Source organism: Haplochromis burtoni, unplaced genomic scaffold, assembly GCF_018398535.1.
Source record: "Haplochromis burtoni strain Fernald_Lab_line unplaced genomic scaffold, NCSU_Asbu1 Contig_137, whole genome shotgun sequence".
NCBI classification, from domain to species: Eukaryota; Metazoa; Chordata; class Actinopteri; order Cichliformes; family Cichlidae; genus Haplochromis; species Haplochromis burtoni.
In genome coordinates, this window is record NW_024582498.1 from 833625 (window position 1) to 851402 (window position 17778).

Sequence of the window (17778 nt, forward strand, 5' to 3'; positions counted from 1 at the left end):
GGGGTTTACTTCTACACCAGCCTAGAGTCACGGCGCGTCCCCGTCTGAACATATTCTGTGGAAAAACAGTGTCTTACGTAGTCAAATCTAAACAGCCACAGTACTACATTAAAGCATTTCTCCAACACGAATGCATGACTCACGAATACCAGACTCACTTCTACAGATGGCTATGCTTGTTAGGCATCCCCGCTTAATTTTATTAACACTATTCCCCCTCAATGTGACGGCACTTTCCTGCCTGCATATCCAAGCATACATTGAGAATGTCTGATACTTCGGGGATGGGAGGATCGTGACATTCAAGTGACTGAAATGTGTGTTTCGACAGAAGTGATTGGGCGTGAGAGGTTGTTTCCCAATGATACCCCATATAGACACCTGAGATTACCCTGGCAACCAGTTATACAGTTAAATGCATACACCCTCAGTGACAGCTACTTCATGCTGACTCCTATTTGACTATAAAAAAAAAAACATTACACATGAGCTCCTGCAGTTTTCTATATAACTTCTTTGCAGTGAATTTCATTAAATGTAAGATTCAAAGCTGGAAAATGCTGTAGTCGACTGTGGTGAGCCAGGAGCATGCTGCTTACCAGCACCTATAAATCTCACTAGATAAAATATTATAATTTGTTCCTTTTACCCAGAGACAAACCGAAGAAAACAATGCTTAATGAAGATTACGCATGATCTCATACCATCAGGTGCTAGGGGAGTCTGTTCTGGATTAGTGGCCGGTCGGGGGGGCCTGAGGGTGGCATGCGCAGCCTGGTTGGCTGCTCGGAGTTTGGGAAGGGTCAAGACTTCACCGTGGTCTCTCAGAGAGTGCTCCTTCAGCTGGCTGATGGTCATAGAAGTGAAGGGGCAGGACAAGCACTTGTATGTGTGCTGCTCACCTGGAAGAATATTGAGGATCATGAGGCGTTGGACTTGATTTTTACATCAACACAGAAGTATTATACATACCAGGCTTGCAAAGACCTGCACATGGTTCTAGATAGCTAATTAGGGAGCATTTGTTAATGAAAGCGGTGATGATAAACACATCCCCGACCACAAACAAAGCCCTTTGAGGAAATCTGGAGCAAATGTAATAACCTATTGGCAACAGGGCTCCTCCTGCGTTACAGCGTTTATTAAAGCTTCTTAAACTTCAAGCAAAAATGCTGAAGCTGGTCCCATATTTTAGACTTAGAAGAAATTTGATTTGATTGCTATTTGAAAGTTTGAATTTGCACCTGAACGAAGAGCTCATAAAAACTGTAATCCTTGGTTCATTAAAAAGCGTTCAGCGCAGGTTAGTGAGCCACACAAAAAGAGTACTTCATAAAATACAAAAGGTTACAATGAGGTTATCACAGCTTATCTCTCATTTACAAATTGAAGCCCAATACAGTGACCCATTTTATTATTTTATGCTCTATTATAGCATCTAACTGCACACTGGTGCACGCTTTACTTTATAATTTTTGGTTTTGATGTTCTGAATGTTCCCATGGGGATTTCCAGCCTTGTACTTCCTGCTTCTGTTAAATGTATTTGCTTAACATCTTAAAAGGAAGCAGCATCCTGATCCAAATCTAACTCTAACACTGGCTTGCCACACACAGCACTGAACTATTTCTAGTAAGAATATCTTCAATATAAATTCCTGGTAGCTTCAATACAAAAGCAATGTGAATGGAAACATTCAATGCTGATTGTTTTCACAATTCCACTTATTGAATGTAACTAAACATTGGTTTGCCTCAAAGATCTAGAGCGGGGACGTCAGACTTTGATCTTAACCAGTGAACCTGCTCTTTCTGTCAGTGTAAAGAGGTTTAACTACACTTGCAGCCATAACAAATTAAAGGAATCTTTGGGCTTAAACTGTAAGAAATAAATTGTAAACTATGGACCCACTGTAAAATTTCTGACCTTTACAGATCAGACTGACTTATTACAAACTGAAAAAAAGTTGAAAGTTAAATCAGTATACATCCATCCATTCGCGTCCGCTGGAGCCTATCCCAGCTGTCATAGGGCGAGAGGCGGTGTACACCCTGGACAGGTCGCCAGTCTGTCGCAGGGCTAACACACAGAGACAGACAACCATTCGCACTCACATTCACAGCTATGGGCAATTTGGATTATCCAATTAACCTATCCCCACTAAGTGCATGTGTTTGGACTGTGGGAGGAAGCCGGCGTACCCGGAGAGAACCCACGCAAACACGGGGAGAACATGCAAACTCCACACAGAAAGACCCTGGCCTGATGGTGGAATCAGTATACATTTTTTGATTATTTTGGTGTAGTGTGAATGCATGTGGTGGAGGTCTTTATCATTAGGAAAACCTATAAAAGATATGAAAATACATTTCACATTTTCCAGAGCCTCACAGGATTGGAGTCTTTGCTGGACAGATTCTGGCCCCCGAGCCTTATATTTGACATCCCGGATCTAGCGCATCTTAGCGATTTTTCTTCAAAGCATTATTCAAATCCTCCGTAGGACTAGCTTATCTGCCTCACCAGTTTCAAGGTTGCTTCATTTTGCTTGTGTTTTGATAGCTCAGGTGGAGATTTTCTGCATTTGCATTAACATGAATTCAAATTGCTGTCTGCTGTCTGGCTCCTTCGACAACAAAAATAATCTCATTATGCCACAACGGCCAGTAAACCTTCACTTTTGTAGCATGCTAGGTTCCCCAATAAAGAAAATGTTAATAATAGAATTAAATTAATACATAATATTAAAAATACAAATGCTCACTTGGCCTTTAAGTGTTAAAATAGGAATTCAAACTAAATCCCTGGATTTAGTGAATGGTTAAAATGCTGCTAAGGCTAACCCACTAGTTGAGTTGTGCTCGATAATCACACAGAACATCTTTTTGGAGAAGATAAACAGGAAGTTGGTAGGTATATGGGTCTAGGAATAGCTTGTTAGTCAGAGATACAGCTGTATGTGACAATGTTCTGTGTCTGCTTGTGTTTTTTTTTTTTATTTACCTGTGTGTGCCTTATGCAGGTGGCTCTTCAAGCGGCTCACGTAGGCAGATTTAAAGGGGCAGAGCTTACACCTGAAAGGCTTGTGGTGCCCGTGGTGAGACTGCACATGTCGGTCCAGACTGGCAATGAAACAAAATTTTAAAAAAAGAAGTTAAAAACAACAACAACAGCAAAACACAGAAGGGAGGATATGAGATAAGAGGATAAAATGAGAAAAATGGATGAAATGAGGACAAGAGAAAGAGACGGTGACAAGACGGGAGTACGAGAAAGAAAGAGAAAGCAGCTCTACAGCATCCACTTTGATGATTTCAACAGCGGGGGTTTTTTCCCCTTCTTCTTTTCAGCGGCGTCTAAAGCGCTCGATTCTGTTTACCTCGCAAACAACAGCCACACATTTCCAATGACTACAGAACAAGGAGCCGTGGGGTGAACTCATCTACCCACAATCCCCTGGTGGGAATGAGTGTGTGAGTGCCTGTGGGGACGGTAGCTGTGTTTTTAATGCCAGCCTCCTAGGTGGCATGGGAATGCGGCTTCTTTCTGGGTCAGGGCACATACAGTACAGAGGGATTACACCTGGGAGCTCAGAGGAGATGAGGACTCTCTCTTTCCCCTCTCGCTCTGTGTCTCTGTGATGGATAAAACAAATCATGCTACCAAAAAAAAAAAAAAAATGTCTGCCTCGCTTGTAATGCTTGTCTTTCTCTCCTAGGAGGCAGGAAATCTTGGAGAAGATTGAAGATTCAAAGGGATTGTGATAGGGTAAACAGAATAAGGTGTAAAACTGTGCTCTGTACAAAATGACTTTAACATCTAGTTGATCTAAAGAGCAGCTGGTGTAAAGGCTGGTGAGGCGTTTAGCTTAAATATACACCGCTTACTGGGGCTGCAAAGGGTTCAAACCACTCATCCGTTTTTAACTGTAATTTTTAATAGATTAATGTCTGACTCACTGCCTCCTGCCAAGCGACTGCTAACGCAAACTAAACATTTCCAAGTAATGCTGCTTCACAGTCAGAGCATTCAAATACCACAGGGTGCACAATGTGTATCGCTGAGGTTAACACTGATCGCACTTCCTCAAGGCTGCATCTGCTAATCCAGCCACTTAGCCAAACAGCACTAGCAATAGCCAAATAACAGGAAGAAGCTTCTCAGCAAGAAGTAGCTGCATGTAAGAGCTCCCCATAAAGCTGGACTGACATCTTAAAGAACATGGTCTTTGCATTCATCCTGCTTGCATGGCGATCGTTATGAAACTTCCCCTGCTTAAGGGCTAACATTAAGGCAAATTTTTCTAACGACAAGTGGCCATTATCTGTTTAAATACGTGACAATTTGCTTTTCCAGAACCTAATTCTGAACATCGGACACAGGCTTCGTTTTGGTGGCATGCAAGAGAACGTATTTCTTCTTTTACAGAGGGATTGTGGCATGTTTTTAAAATCGATTCACAGATGTGAAAAACTGATCAAAAGCCAGAAAATTCAAATTTTACACATATTTTGAGATTGTAAATGTTTGATAGTCACAAACTCCTCTACAAAAAAAGAAAAGAAAAAGAAAACACTAAAATTGGAAAGTTTGGTGTATCCATGTCACACTAAAGCACTGATTCCTGGATATAATTTTAATTAATTTTATTTATCTAATATCACTCTAATTCATTTTTTCTTCCTGTCCCTTGTGTTGCAGTAACAAGTAAATTCCCCCACTTAAATAAAGTCTATGTCTTAAAAAATCTGCACCTATGTGTATATAAATGCACATTTGGATTTTCTTTGCACTATTCTAAAAGGAGACAGAAGCAAAACAGCCACTAAATCTTAAAACTTCATCTTAATGAAAATCAAAAAATCTAAAGAACTGGAAAGTGAGGAAAGATAAAATGTTCAAAGGAGAGTCAACAGATAACACAGCAATATGGTGAATATGTGCTTGCCTCAGCCAAAGTGTCAATTTACTGCGCTCTACTCTTTAAAAACAGTACCACAGTACACACAAGGGACAGCACTGTGGAAGCGGTGTTAAAGGTGTCAGTCACAAACCCCGATCCTCCCCACTTACTTGTGTCTGAAGGGCGAGACAAACTGGCAGTACTGGCAGCTGTATTTGTCTTCTTTGCTGAACAGCGCCATGGCTGAGTGGCTCCTCTCATGGGACCTCAGGCCCTGCATGGACATGAAGACTCGATCGCACTGGGCGCACGGGTGACCCCCTGCTGCCAGCCGCTGCTTCAGCTGGCCCTCTGACACTACGGCCCTGGCTGCGGCCACCAAGGCCGCCGCCCTTCCTTCACCAGCGTCCGTCTCAGGATCCAGGTTCTCCACGGTAACAGCGGCATCATCAGAATCTTTGGGCGTGGCTCCGGGTCTCTCCAGGCCGTCGACTTCGGCAGCTTCATCCCCCTCCATGTTGCCATTAGTTAGGCTCTCTGAAGGTAGGATCAGGGGGACCTCGCTGACTTCCTGCTGCAATGCAAAAAGAGGAAAGGTCTCAGATGTTCAGCAACCTCTCAGTTCATGCTGATTTTTATCTGCCAACACCTTTTTTCATGTGGTTGCTGAATGCTGAAATGAAGAGATCGCTTTAATATAAATATCGCTTCAAGTCTAGCACCTACAGTTATTTTTTACTACATTATCTGCATACAGGCGACAGTTAAGCAGCTGCCTTACACTTCTGCTTCCATCCATGCAGTCACTGTCAGTTAGGCCTCAGTTACAGTTTCTCACACTCTGCCTTTGACCCCCCTGTTTTTCTTTCCATCTCTCTGTGTTATCTGAAGATCAGCACTTTGGTTAACTTTAACTCAGACATAAAACTCTTCAGTGTGTTGGTTGAGAGAAACCGCACTTGGCTTATATTTAGCAGAATATGACAGAAAAATTCCAGCCCATCCCCTCGCCTCATGCATCAAGTGTGATAACTGTAACCAACCATAAGCATTTATTCGGGGTGACTAATCGAGACAAATTTTTCTAAAAACAAAGATCTTGCAACCGTGCAGTTCTACCAACAATTACTGAAAGGAACTGGAAAAACATTTCTTTCCCCCCCCTCCCTTCATCTGCCAGAGTGCAGGCTGCTTGCAGCAGTCATCGTGAGCAGGCAGACGATCACCATGACTTTTTTATTGCCTCAAGGAAACTCATTCTTTCTGTGGAAGGACCTGACCCTGCACTTTGTGAATCCATAAATAAGATGTGGCATCCACAGCCCCAGCCTTACCATCCAGTCCCTGAATGCACAGTCAGTCTGCTCTTCACGCTCCCCTCTGAGAAACCAGCGCTGTTCTCGAATTTAACTCCCATCTTTGAACACTATGACCTCGTTACCAAAACGAATACAGTGCTTTTTCACTGGATCACTCTCGTTGGTGGAAAACATGGCGTCTTAGACACATAAAGAGAGACCGAGTGTCTGATGGAAGATCCAGGCCTCCATTTGGGTGAGGCATTGGGTCCTTAGGCCTGTTCCCCTCACTGGCAGCCTCACTGGAATACTAATGTTCGAATGGTTACCCGCCACTGCCCTAAAAGTTATGGCTCACCACTCCAACCCCCCTGCTTCTCTACAGCAATGGGACAGCACTGCTTGTTTTCTCTCGGGGTAGCTGACAGACTGTCTACCCAGAAGCCTCTGTCAGTAATAAACAAAATGGGAAACAGAACCCCAGTCCAGTAAAACAGATCACTGCAGTGCTAGGAGGATGAGAGATGGAAAATAATACAGAAGCACAGGGGACCGGAAAAAAAATGTGCCTTTGAAATATAGTTAGGAGGATATTACACTGATATCACATTAGCACAGTGGAATAAATTACATGTACTGTATATGTGGTCACGATTTATAAAAGGAAAGGTTTAAAAGAGTCATAACATCACAATAAATATGATGCTGCAGATATTTGATGTTTGGCTCATCATCTCTAACCCCTAAAGCACACTAATGCCCTGCTGCCCAATATGAGAACAATAAGAAGAAGGCAAGATATTCTTATATTCTTATAAGAATATATTCTATATTCTTAATAGTAAAATAACTTGTTTAATATATTTGACAAACGACTTACTTCTACTGTTGCCACACATTTTAAATAACGACTTATTTTATATAGGATATGGATAGTGAATATACACTATAGTATTTATTTGACGCAAGAAATATAACTATATATTATAAGCACTTTAAGAAGCTTTAAAAGCAGCTTCTCTTACCTTGACATGCCCCTCTTTGACCTCACCATACTGGACATGCTTCCTAAGGTGGTTGCAGATGGCTCGGAGGGTTGGGTGTATCTCTACACAGAAGTTACACCTGAATCCGATGGGAGTTTTATTTACAGGACTCTCCTGTGCACAGAAAAGGAAAGATTTTCTTTTTTAAATGTCCTATTTAATAATATATAACAAAAATACACACCATTAAAGCACCATAACTACCTAATTTAACATGAGTTGTGTGAATGGTTTCCACAAGCCAACATATCTGCCACAGTCAGACGACGGCATTATTTTAGTCTTGGTTTACAATTTTCACAAGAAAAACTGCAGAATATTACCGTTCTATAATTTAACATGAAGTTAATGTGAAACTAATTGGCAGATCATGAAATCACCCCATCATGCACAGTTAGCAGCTTGCAAATTGGCTCAATGAGCGAAAGATCTCTGGTTCAATCCTGGAAGGAGACACAAAATAGCATCTTCTAAAGGTAGCTTCTTCTACCATTACTTTTACCGTTTACTGCTAATGAAGTGCAGGGGCAAAGCCACCCGTTAGCTTTAGCACAATGCCACAAATGGTTGTTTAAAAAAAAAAAAAAAAAAAATAAAAAACAGGAGGAAGCTTCCATCTTACAAGAAGATGAAGAACACAGGTAGAGCATTGGTATGTGACTCTCATGTAAATCACAGTATGCCATCACACACATTAATGGTAGGTAGAGAATTCTATTACGCCTTAATTCTTTCTTTGATGAGATTTCGGGACGACTATGTTTGCTCACCTTCTCCTGTTTGCTCTCAGGCAGCTCTGTGGCTTTCTGCTTGCTGAGGAGCTGCCTCCTTCTCTCGTGCCTCATCGCCTTTTTCTGAAACTCCTCATTGTGCTTCAGGAGATGTTTAGCAAGAGCGGGGAGATCTAGGAACTTCAGCTCACAGTGAGAACACTGATATAAATCGGGATCCTCGTCCCAGAGACCAGGAGATACCACAAAGTCCCGCTTCAAGTCGTTGCAGTGGTGGTTGTTGTAGTGCATAGAGAGCAGCTCGCCGGTGCTAAAAGACAACCTGAAGCATTTCAGACACTTGAATGGCAGCCAGTCCACATCTCCATCCTGCTCAGGTTCGAGCGGGACCTCTATCACTTCCTTATCGTCCTCTGCTGATGCACTCGCGGCAGTCTTTTCGGGTTCTTTGGCATAAATGACAGTGAAGTAGCGGCCGAGTTTGCTCGAATGCTGCTTCTTAGGGAAGACACCCGGGTGGCGTTTAATGTAGTGTGAGACAATGCTCTTCCTGCTGAAGGCCTGGAAGGGGCAAAGAGAGCACCTCCGTCTCTCCACAGCTAATCGCAAATCTTCGCTCATTTCTGAATTGTCCCCTTCAGTCGGCGGGGGTGCCATCACTTTGTTCACCTTTTCATTCATAGTCTTCGAAGCAGCCAGACAGTGGGTGTAATAAGCATCGATATCATGCCGCTTCTGGTAGTGTGCTGCCAGGCCTTTGCGTATGGGGTTTGTGTATGAGCACAGAGCACATTTAAAGACGTTATTTTTACCCTCCGGCTGAGCACGGACGTTGTTGTGCTTGATACGGTAGTGGCGAGCGATGCCCTTCCTGGTCGAGCAGAAGTATTTGCAGAGCTGACACTTGAACACAGCGTGTTTTTCTGTCTTATTGATGGGTAACTGAGAGAGGGCAAGGTCCAACTCACTGACCTCCTGGACTTTTGCTGCACTTGATATATGACTTGCGCTGCACTCACCTGCTAGCTCTGTTTCTTTACCAGAAGAAAAATGAGTCAGAGAAGGAGAGAACATGTCGGAAGCAGACTGATTGTGATATTTCTCATAATGGATTTTGAGTTTCTCCAGAGTCCCATGTGTATACGGGCACATTTTGCATCTGTACGCGCCGTAGCCCTGCCTTTGAGTTTTGAACTTGTCGTCCCCTTCGTGCAACTCTGTGATTTGCTCTATGTCGTCTGCAAAGTCTTCCGCTGTGACTTTGACCAACGGGTGTCTTTTCTGATAGTGGGTGAGGACTCCATGGATCCGGGAGTTCACATACGGACAGTGGCGACATTTATACACAGAACTGGGGTTGAGGTCTGCCTCCTGTGCAAAATCTGCAGCTTTCACTTTCATGCCAGGGTGCTTCTTTCCATAGTGGGTGAGGAGGCCATGCAGACTGTTGTACTCTGACAGACATACAGTACACTGATAAGGATTGTTAGAGATGGAAAGGCGTGGGTGGTGAGGCTGGGGATTGCTTTCTTGAGGTGGGGTGGCAATAACCAACGGGCCGTCATCTTCAACAGTCTGGCAATTCAGAGGCGTCTGCTCTTTGGAAACCTGCTGTTGGGCTTTTTCAGTTGAGCCGTTTCCTTTGATTATATCCAAAAGCACGGATTCGTCCCCTTTGATAGCCCAGGGGTGGACCGCCTGATAGTGATTGGTAATGTCCCATATTGTGCAAGCCTCAAAGGCACAGTCCCTACACTTGTAATGTTTCGTCTCTGCATTGCCTCCCTGTTGGGTTGTCTCAGGCCCAGCCCACAGCTTGCTGGCCATGTATGTGTAATCAACATTATGCTCAGGGTGGCGTCTTTGGTAATGGAGCAACAGACCCTGGGGTTCAGCATGGGAGTAAATGCACCACTCGCAGTGGTAGCCAGCCTCCAAGATACCATCTTGATAAGCCCAGTGTAAAATTGTCATGGCTGTGGCTTTCACAGTAGGGTGCTCTTTCTTTAGGTGCTTCTTCAGAGCATAGACGTAGGGAGATGTGTAGGAACAGTGCCTGCACTTCAGGGAACGCAGAGGTGTAGTGTTTTCAGGGTCTGGAGGAGCTGGGACAGCGGCAGACGAGGCGACGCTGGACTGAACCATCTGCGCTCGCTCACGTTGACTCCGGACGACTGCAGTGTGGCGGCGCACAAGGTCAGCGTTGGCCTTGGTCTCCCTGTGCTTTTTCTGATAGTGAATAAGCACGCCTTTTACAGTGCGGTTGCCGTAATCACAGTGCTGGCAAAAGAACAGCTCATCCTCGCCTTTCTCACCACTTCCGGGTTTGGGGCTCGAGTTATTAGATCCGTCGTGACCGTTATTTTGAAACTGCTTCATAAACTGCTTGGGTGCTGCAATCTGTAGCTCATCCATGAGCTTCATCAATCCAGGGGTAGGAGCGCCATGTTTGATGTATTTCGCTGTCACTTTCACCTCCGGGTGTCTTTTCTGATAATGGACCAAAACACCAACAACAGATCTGTTGCTGTACACGCAGTGCTTGCAGTAATACATTTCTTCATCTGATCCATAAACTGCTGCACTTGATTGTTTTGGAGTCGAAGACATGCTGGTGTTAAACGAAGAGTTGGCTACAGGCTGTGACTGATCCACTGAGATGACCTTCATGGTTTTCTGTATACGGAAATAAGACGCCTTTTGCTCTGGGTGTTTTTTCTGGTAGTGGACCAGAACAGAGTGCATATTGGGGCTTGCAAAGGAGCACACGTCACAATCGTAGACGACAACATTGCTGCCTTCTTTGAGAGGTTCTGGGTCAGCGCTAGCTTCAGGGGATTTGGAAACCGCTTTCTGCACCGGGCTTGAGGTGGACCTGGGCATCGAAGTGGGAGAGTTAAAATTTTTCGGTCCCGAATTGAGTATTTCCCTCAGAGTCTGTGATTCACTGCTTTTGTGGGACTGCTCTACAATATAGCTGGAAAAGATCATGGCGTTGTTGATTTTCACGGTGGGGTGCATTCTTTGGTAATGGGGCATTAGGCTCCTCACGTTAGGGCTCGTGTACGAACAAAACCGGCACATGTATAAGAGATGGGGCTGGTTGAAGTTGAGCACATTGCTTGCTTCAGGGTGGTGGTCCATGTAGTGTTGGTGCAGATCGTTGTAATTTGTGTATTCGATGTAGCACTCTAAGCAGCGGAAGACTGCACTCTGGTCTTCAGGGTCCAGGATGTACTTAAAACTAAACTTGATGTAAGGGTGCATCCTCTGGTAATGGGTGCTGACGCTACGAGCCGACTTGTTGTGGTAATCACAGTGTTTGCAGTAGAAGCGTGTAATTCCAGGATCCTCTGAATATTCCATGTTCTCTTGGATAGCACTGTCACTGGCATCAGCGGAGATATTTTCACTATCGTCCGAGAGAGTCAGCGATATGGGGATGTTTCTAGGCTTGGACCTAGGGTTGCTTTTTCTTTTCCCTATTCTGCTGCCCTCATTAGAGCTGGCAGAGTCTCTTGCATAAAGCTGCTGTGTGTTGTAAGCAAAGACAGAGTTGTTTTCATTGTTTCTCCCCTCATCAGCGCTGGCATGATTTTCTCCCGCGTCTTCATCATCCATGTCATCCAGATTAATGACGGTGTCCTGCTGGCTTTGGCTTATCTTGCTTTGAAGGTTACTGGCAATTTCATCAATTCTGGTTCTCTTTTTGACTGAGGACAAATCCAAAGGCAAGTCATTAATGGACTTCCTGGCTCTTTTCCCTGTTACTAAGGGCTTTTTGGTGGCAAGCCCTAAAATGGGGGTCTGGGTTTTTTGTAGGAAGATTGGAGAAGCATCTACTTCAGAGTCTGGCTGGTCAGACAGCTGAGCTTCAAAGACAGTGGAGTCGAGGTCATCACAGTAGGAATGCTTATGCTGCTGGTGGACCCTCAGACCTTTCAGGGTGGTGGTGGAGAAGCTGCAGAGGGTGCAGCGGTGAGGGTTCTGCTGGTCATTTGGTGTGCTGGTTGTCTTTTTCCCATTGACTTTAGAACTCACGTTACCCTCATTAACTGGCTCTGCTGCGCTGTCATTCTGAGGTCCTGGGCTATCACCTGTCAGGTCCAAGGTTTCTAAATCTGAAAAATTGTGGCTCTGTTTGTGTGTGCCTAGTTTCAGAGGGCTGGTGCAAATAAATGGGCACTCATCGCATTTGTACACCGTGGCTTTTCCAGAGAGGTGAATATTTTCAATGTGGCGGGAGATGCTCCGCCTGTGCATGGTGAGGAAGGAGCAGAATGGGCACTGAAATCGGTTCATGTACTTTCTGAAGGGAATTCCTTTAGTTTCCAATAATTTATTATCTTCATCTGTTAATAGCTGCTTTGCATCTGCGGACAGGGTTCCAGTGTAGCTGGGATCGTCCATATCACCCAGCTCTTCGTCGTCGTCATCGTCCTCTAAGCTGCTCCTCGAGTCTTCCTCATTGAGTAGGTTGGTGTCCATAGCTATCGCACTGTTGGGGACATCGGATGATGCAAACCTCTTGGATAGGATAGAAGAACCTGTGCTGTTGGGTGTAACTGCACTTATCTGTGCATATTGAAAGGATGAGATCTCTGAGGTGGACTTCTCCCCTGTGTTTTCTGGTGTTTTTGCTACAGACTCCTCCTTTCCGCTAACATTAGCACTGGAAGAGGAGGGAGAATCCGGTTTGGGGGAGCTTGCACTTGCCTGCTCTTCCACCTCCGCAATGCAGGAAACTATCTTGACCTTGTCACTGTGCTCCTTCACCACATGATTGGTCCAGCTGTCCTTCTGGTTGGTCTGATAGTCACACCACTCGCAGGCAAACGTTCCCTTCATGAGCTCAGTAGCAGAGTCCGATTTCTCACCGCTTTCATTGCACTCCGGGGGATCTCCAGCACTATCCGAAGGAACTTTGTTGTGATACATTAGTTGGTGTTTCATTATCCGTGCTTTCCTTGGGGACTTATATGTGCAATACTGACAGGAATACACTTTTGAATGGTCACTGTGCATTATGACAGTGTAGCTGGGCTGCTTTGCAGTCTTTGAGGAGACACTTGCATCCGAATCTGGCTCTATGACATTATGCACCTTTTTGGTGTGGTTTCTTAAGAAAGACTTTGATCTGAAGTAACGGACACAGAACTTGCACTGATAAAACTGCAGATGAGTTTCAGCTGTTGGCTTTTGTGATGTTTGGTTGGGACTGTCAGTAGAGTTGGGGCCTAAAAAGAAAGAAAAAGAAAGAAAAGAGAAAGATTATTAGACACATGCTGGAAAACAGTAAATTATTTTGTTGTAATTTCTTTCCCTTTCTGTTGTTTCTGCTGATAAAGTCCATCCACAACTCTTTACATTACCCAACTTTGTAAAATGTATGATCACCTTACTTTGTAGACTTCTTTATAACAGACACAGACATGATCCTAATCCTCAACAAAACAACAGCAACATCTAAATGAATGTGGTAGGCATACTCATTCCAGATTTAGGAGGCGTATAATCCTTGTCATCTTTATCATCATAGTCCTCTTCTTCCTCCTCGTCTTCATCTTCATCTTTCAGGGAATCAGACTCATCTGCATCTGCAGGCTGCAGAAAAACAGTGTGCACTTCCTGTATGTGAGTCTTCAAGTCGTCGTATGACTCGGCTCGGAAGTCACAGCCATCACATTGCAACACCTCCATTATTAAAACTGGGGAGAACTCCCTGGAAAATCAGGGAAACCTGCAAAACACAAAGAGAGAAAATCATGAGGACACAGAACCTTTTTTAAGAAAAGCCAAAGTAATATAAAACAATTGAGCTGACACTTTCACACGTGAGGTCAGGGCCCGAATTTTGTCAGACTCAGAGAAAGTATATACAGAGAGAGTCCAGTCCTAGACTTCAGGGCTGTCATCACCCTGTTCAGTGCATTAAACATGCTGTTCCATAAAAAATGAGCTCAGTGATGATCTGATATGATTATCAGTGATGATTACTGCTCCGTGAGCAAAGAATAATCAGGTGCAGGAAGGTACACACACCTTCACCAAATAACAACACTGCGAAAAAAAAAAAAAAGAGAGAGAACAGATGCTTATGTGTATCAGCTCAAAAGATATGCTCCAAATGCAAACCCTAATTTCATAGCTTAAAGGACTCAGCCTAATAGAACCTCCTTTCCATTTTCACCTGTTACACTGTGAGGGGAAATGTATTGGATAAAGTGCCGCCTTTGAATGCACCTTTCAGGACTGCTTTGAAATGACCACAATTAAAGGACCAAAATCAATCGAAATGCCACCGAATTATTATTTTTTAAAAAGCAAAAAAACTGCAATAAAACAAGTACAGATAACAGAAAACAAACCCCCAAAAAAACCCAAAGCAACAACAACCCAAAAACCCACAGGAAGCAAAGAAATAAAAAATTAATCTGTTCTCCTTTTGATAAAAAACCCGCATGGATCAAGCGCCATAAATTCACATACAAATATTATCTATCGCTAAAATGACAGGAGATGACACAAAGCAAACAAAACATGACACAGAGGCAAATCAGCAGTCGTCGATGTTATTCTGAATACTAAGAAGGTTCCTTTTTTTTTTTTTTTTTTTTTGCATAGCATCATTCCAAGAACAATGGAGGGACTGAGGAGGGATTATGGGCTGATTTGTCCCATTTTTATTACCTTGGGATAAGCAACAGCTGGAGAGCAGCTCCACAGCTCAGTATTTAGAGCAGACTATTCCATCAGATTGTATCAACTGCTCTGAAATAAGATTGAGTGAATCAACTAAGAAATGATGGCTTTATGTCTTTGGGCTTCTCTGTAGTTTGGACATAGCCAGTAAAATGAAAGCTGACGGCGTGGCCGTTATTTCAAATCTCTGTCATTGTGGCTCTCTGATCACCAGCAGTGATTCTCCCCCCCCCTCAAAACTACAAAAAACATGTAGCTGGCATTGGTTTTTGAAGAGCTGGTTAAAAGGGCAAAGTTTACAGTCTTTACTCTAGAATTAAAACACATTCAATCTGATTTTTTCTCCTGAACGCGGCAAATTAAATGACAGCAAAGTTTTTCTCTAACATGTTACATTTTTTAGGATGAGCTTCAAAGTGGGTTCATCTTTTCAGTAAATGTAACTAATATGTGAGCTATATGGTGTTATGGTCCACATAACCCCAGAAAATCTGAGATTCTTTTTTAATATACAAGTATGGTTCATTCCATAAATGCCTGAATACTGTGGGCAGATAAGGTTAAAACTGAGGTTTACTACCAGAATAAGTATGCTTGGTGTTTGAAAAGGCAGCAATTGATTTAACAAAGAAAAGGCTGTGTGTCAGCACACGTAGACGGGAAAAACGGAAGAATTCCTCCATGAACTACTTCTGCTTTCATAAAACACAAGCTGAAGCTTTTGTCCTTTAACATGATCGCAAAATCTGTGGAGCAGATCTTAACATGAAACATCTCAGAACCTGAAATGAAAAAGAAAGGATTTCTAAAATCAAAAGACAGAAAACTTGTGACAAAACTGAGAAACTGAGATTATCTCAGTTTCTCACTTATTAAAAAATAACTAGTTTTAATAAGTGAGCAAATAAAAGCAAACTATGCCACAAATCGACGGTTAAGAGATTACATTACTTTGGTACTAAATCAGCACCTCTGTGGCCTGATTTCAACAGGAACTGTATAATTTGAATTTACCTAAGCTGACATCTTTGGCAAGTTTCCCAACCAAACTGCTTGTGTCCAAGGACAGGGCACACAAAAAACACACAACCAACAAATGTCTAACAAGTATGGATGAGTAAGGTTGTGGTGTGGGAGTCTTTAGGTTTGTTCAACACAACCGGCATGGAGCCGTTTCACAGAACAAGACACACCCTGCTGTGCAAACAGCAGCTCCTCATGCTGTTTCTGTATTTCAGGATGATTACACCTTCAAACCAAAAAGAGTTTCATGAAAAGTACCTGGAACATTTCAGGATGGATTAAAGCACCTCTGAAAGCACAGGTGGCCCTTCCTCACTGCCTGCTTGATGAAGTGCGATGAGTTCCCTTTGTTTTTCTACAGCACTTCATGTCCGCAGGATGGATAAAAAAAATAATAATTAAAAAAAAAAGACTAAAACAACAATGAAAAAAAAAGAGAAAAAAAACCACACACACGGGAAGTTGTGCACACAAGTGGTATGTACACAAATGAACACCAAACACAAACACACTTTACGTACACTGCACGCCACTTCTGCTCGAATCTGTTAAAAGTGGAAGAGGTAAGAAGCCCCAGACTATAACAACAGTGCTCTTTTGCACAATTTATAATTTTTTTTCCTGTCTTTATTGTACAACTTTGCAGTTTAATAATGACGAATGACAAGTGACGTTCCCCACACTACTCCCTGGCTCGATTCACAAATGGACGTCAGGGTTACAATGGACTGTATGCCCGTGTCTGACATCCCAGGAAGACAACTTTGGTATGCACTGAGTTAAATGTAACCCTTTTGGTCTTACCAACGGAAAAACATTTTCAAGCTGGAAATCAAGCCTCTTTTCCAAGACCCACTTCTTTGCAATGACTATTCATTTGTTTTTTATTAGGCGACGGCCAAAGTGTTTTGAATATATTCAAAGAAGATTAATGATTCACACTTCCAGTGTGACCCTTGTTGATCCCTTGTTGTTTTAATAAAATAAATAAATAAAAGAAAATAGTCTACGCTGCACTGTTCTTGGATGTCTGGAATATGACTAAATCCTATCTTACTGCTGTACTTTTTGTCATTGAAAGAAATAAAAATATATGACTGGCACAAAATAAATAGTATCCCATAAACCTAAAGCCTTGAATCTAAAATTTTTTAAAGCAAAAAAAATAAAAAATATAAAAACAAATAGACTAGTAAAATATTAATCTGCTTAGGCCTGTTCATTTGAATGCTGCAGTGCATTAAATGTCTAGAACACGACTAAATTAGACCAAGAACACCACAGTTGAAATTTGTGGGCGTGGGTCTGGAACAGATGACTAAACACCGAAATCAGGTCATGTCAACTAGCGATGTACTTTGGAAAAAAACCAAGACAAGTACTGTTAACCAAGTATTTAGAACAACGTGAATTTAAAAAATAAAGCACAGTCGAATCGTGCCTTCACCAGATGGAAAAACCATTCATGGACACTTCATCTGAAAGTAGATATCAGCAGCCAGAGATAAGACATCCGAAGCAACATTAGTAGCCTACAAATGATCACTAAACGCTCCACGATGTGAAACCATAGAAAATCAAAAAACTGACCTGTCTTTCAGGTCTTAAATGTTACGGCAAAGCAGAAGCGCCTTAAACCTGCTTTATTAACAACCACTAGGGGGCGATACACATGGTTACAAAAAGACATCCAGTTCTATGTCTGACTGTAAACCTGCTCTTACAGACTTTATAGACTCAGTCTCTCATTTCAAGTCATACAGATTTTGTTTTTCTTACAAAAAGTTCATATTATATTAAGATTTATCAAAGCCTTCATTGCACAGGCATTATTGCATGCAACTACCTGACAAGTACCAGTTGCGAGAAAAAGTAGCACTCACGAAGGCCAACAGACTGGTCAGTGACCCTCTGGTAACCTGGATACTAGGGACCAATGGGCACAATTAGTGGTCAGTGGTTGCTGGCAGTGGTAATATTAAGTTGGTTCACAAAGAGGTATACGAAACCACACCACAAACCTCTACACAATTGCTTTGGTAGCAGGTTGCACCAGTTGCCTGTGTGGAAGATGC

The 17778-nt window shown here is 42.8% G+C and overlaps 1 protein-coding gene across 7 annotated transcripts in view; it reads right to left on the reverse strand.

Moving 5' to 3' along the window:
• znf462 (zinc finger protein 462) overlaps positions 1 to 17778 on the reverse strand; it is a 53723-nt gene that overhangs the window by 13344 nt on the left and 22601 nt on the right. For 5 of the 7 annotated variants that reach the window (XM_042224416.1, XM_005931196.3, XM_005931197.3 and 2 more), the window contains exons 2-7: positions 13468 to 13718; positions 8018 to 13215; positions 7227 to 7361; positions 5074 to 5477; positions 3004 to 3122; positions 705 to 902 (exon numbers count right to left, since the gene is read on the reverse strand). In XM_042224416.1, the coding sequence (XP_042080350.1) occupies positions 705 to 902; positions 3004 to 3122; positions 5074 to 5477; positions 7227 to 7361; positions 8018 to 13215; positions 13468 to 13678 (6265 nt within the window). In that variant the 5' untranslated portion in view covers positions 13679 to 13718. The remainder of the gene's footprint in view (positions 1 to 704; positions 903 to 3003; positions 3123 to 5073; positions 5478 to 7226; positions 7362 to 8017; positions 13216 to 13467; positions 13719 to 17778) is intronic. The other 2 variants (XM_042224415.1, XM_042224417.1) reach the window with 2 other exon arrangements.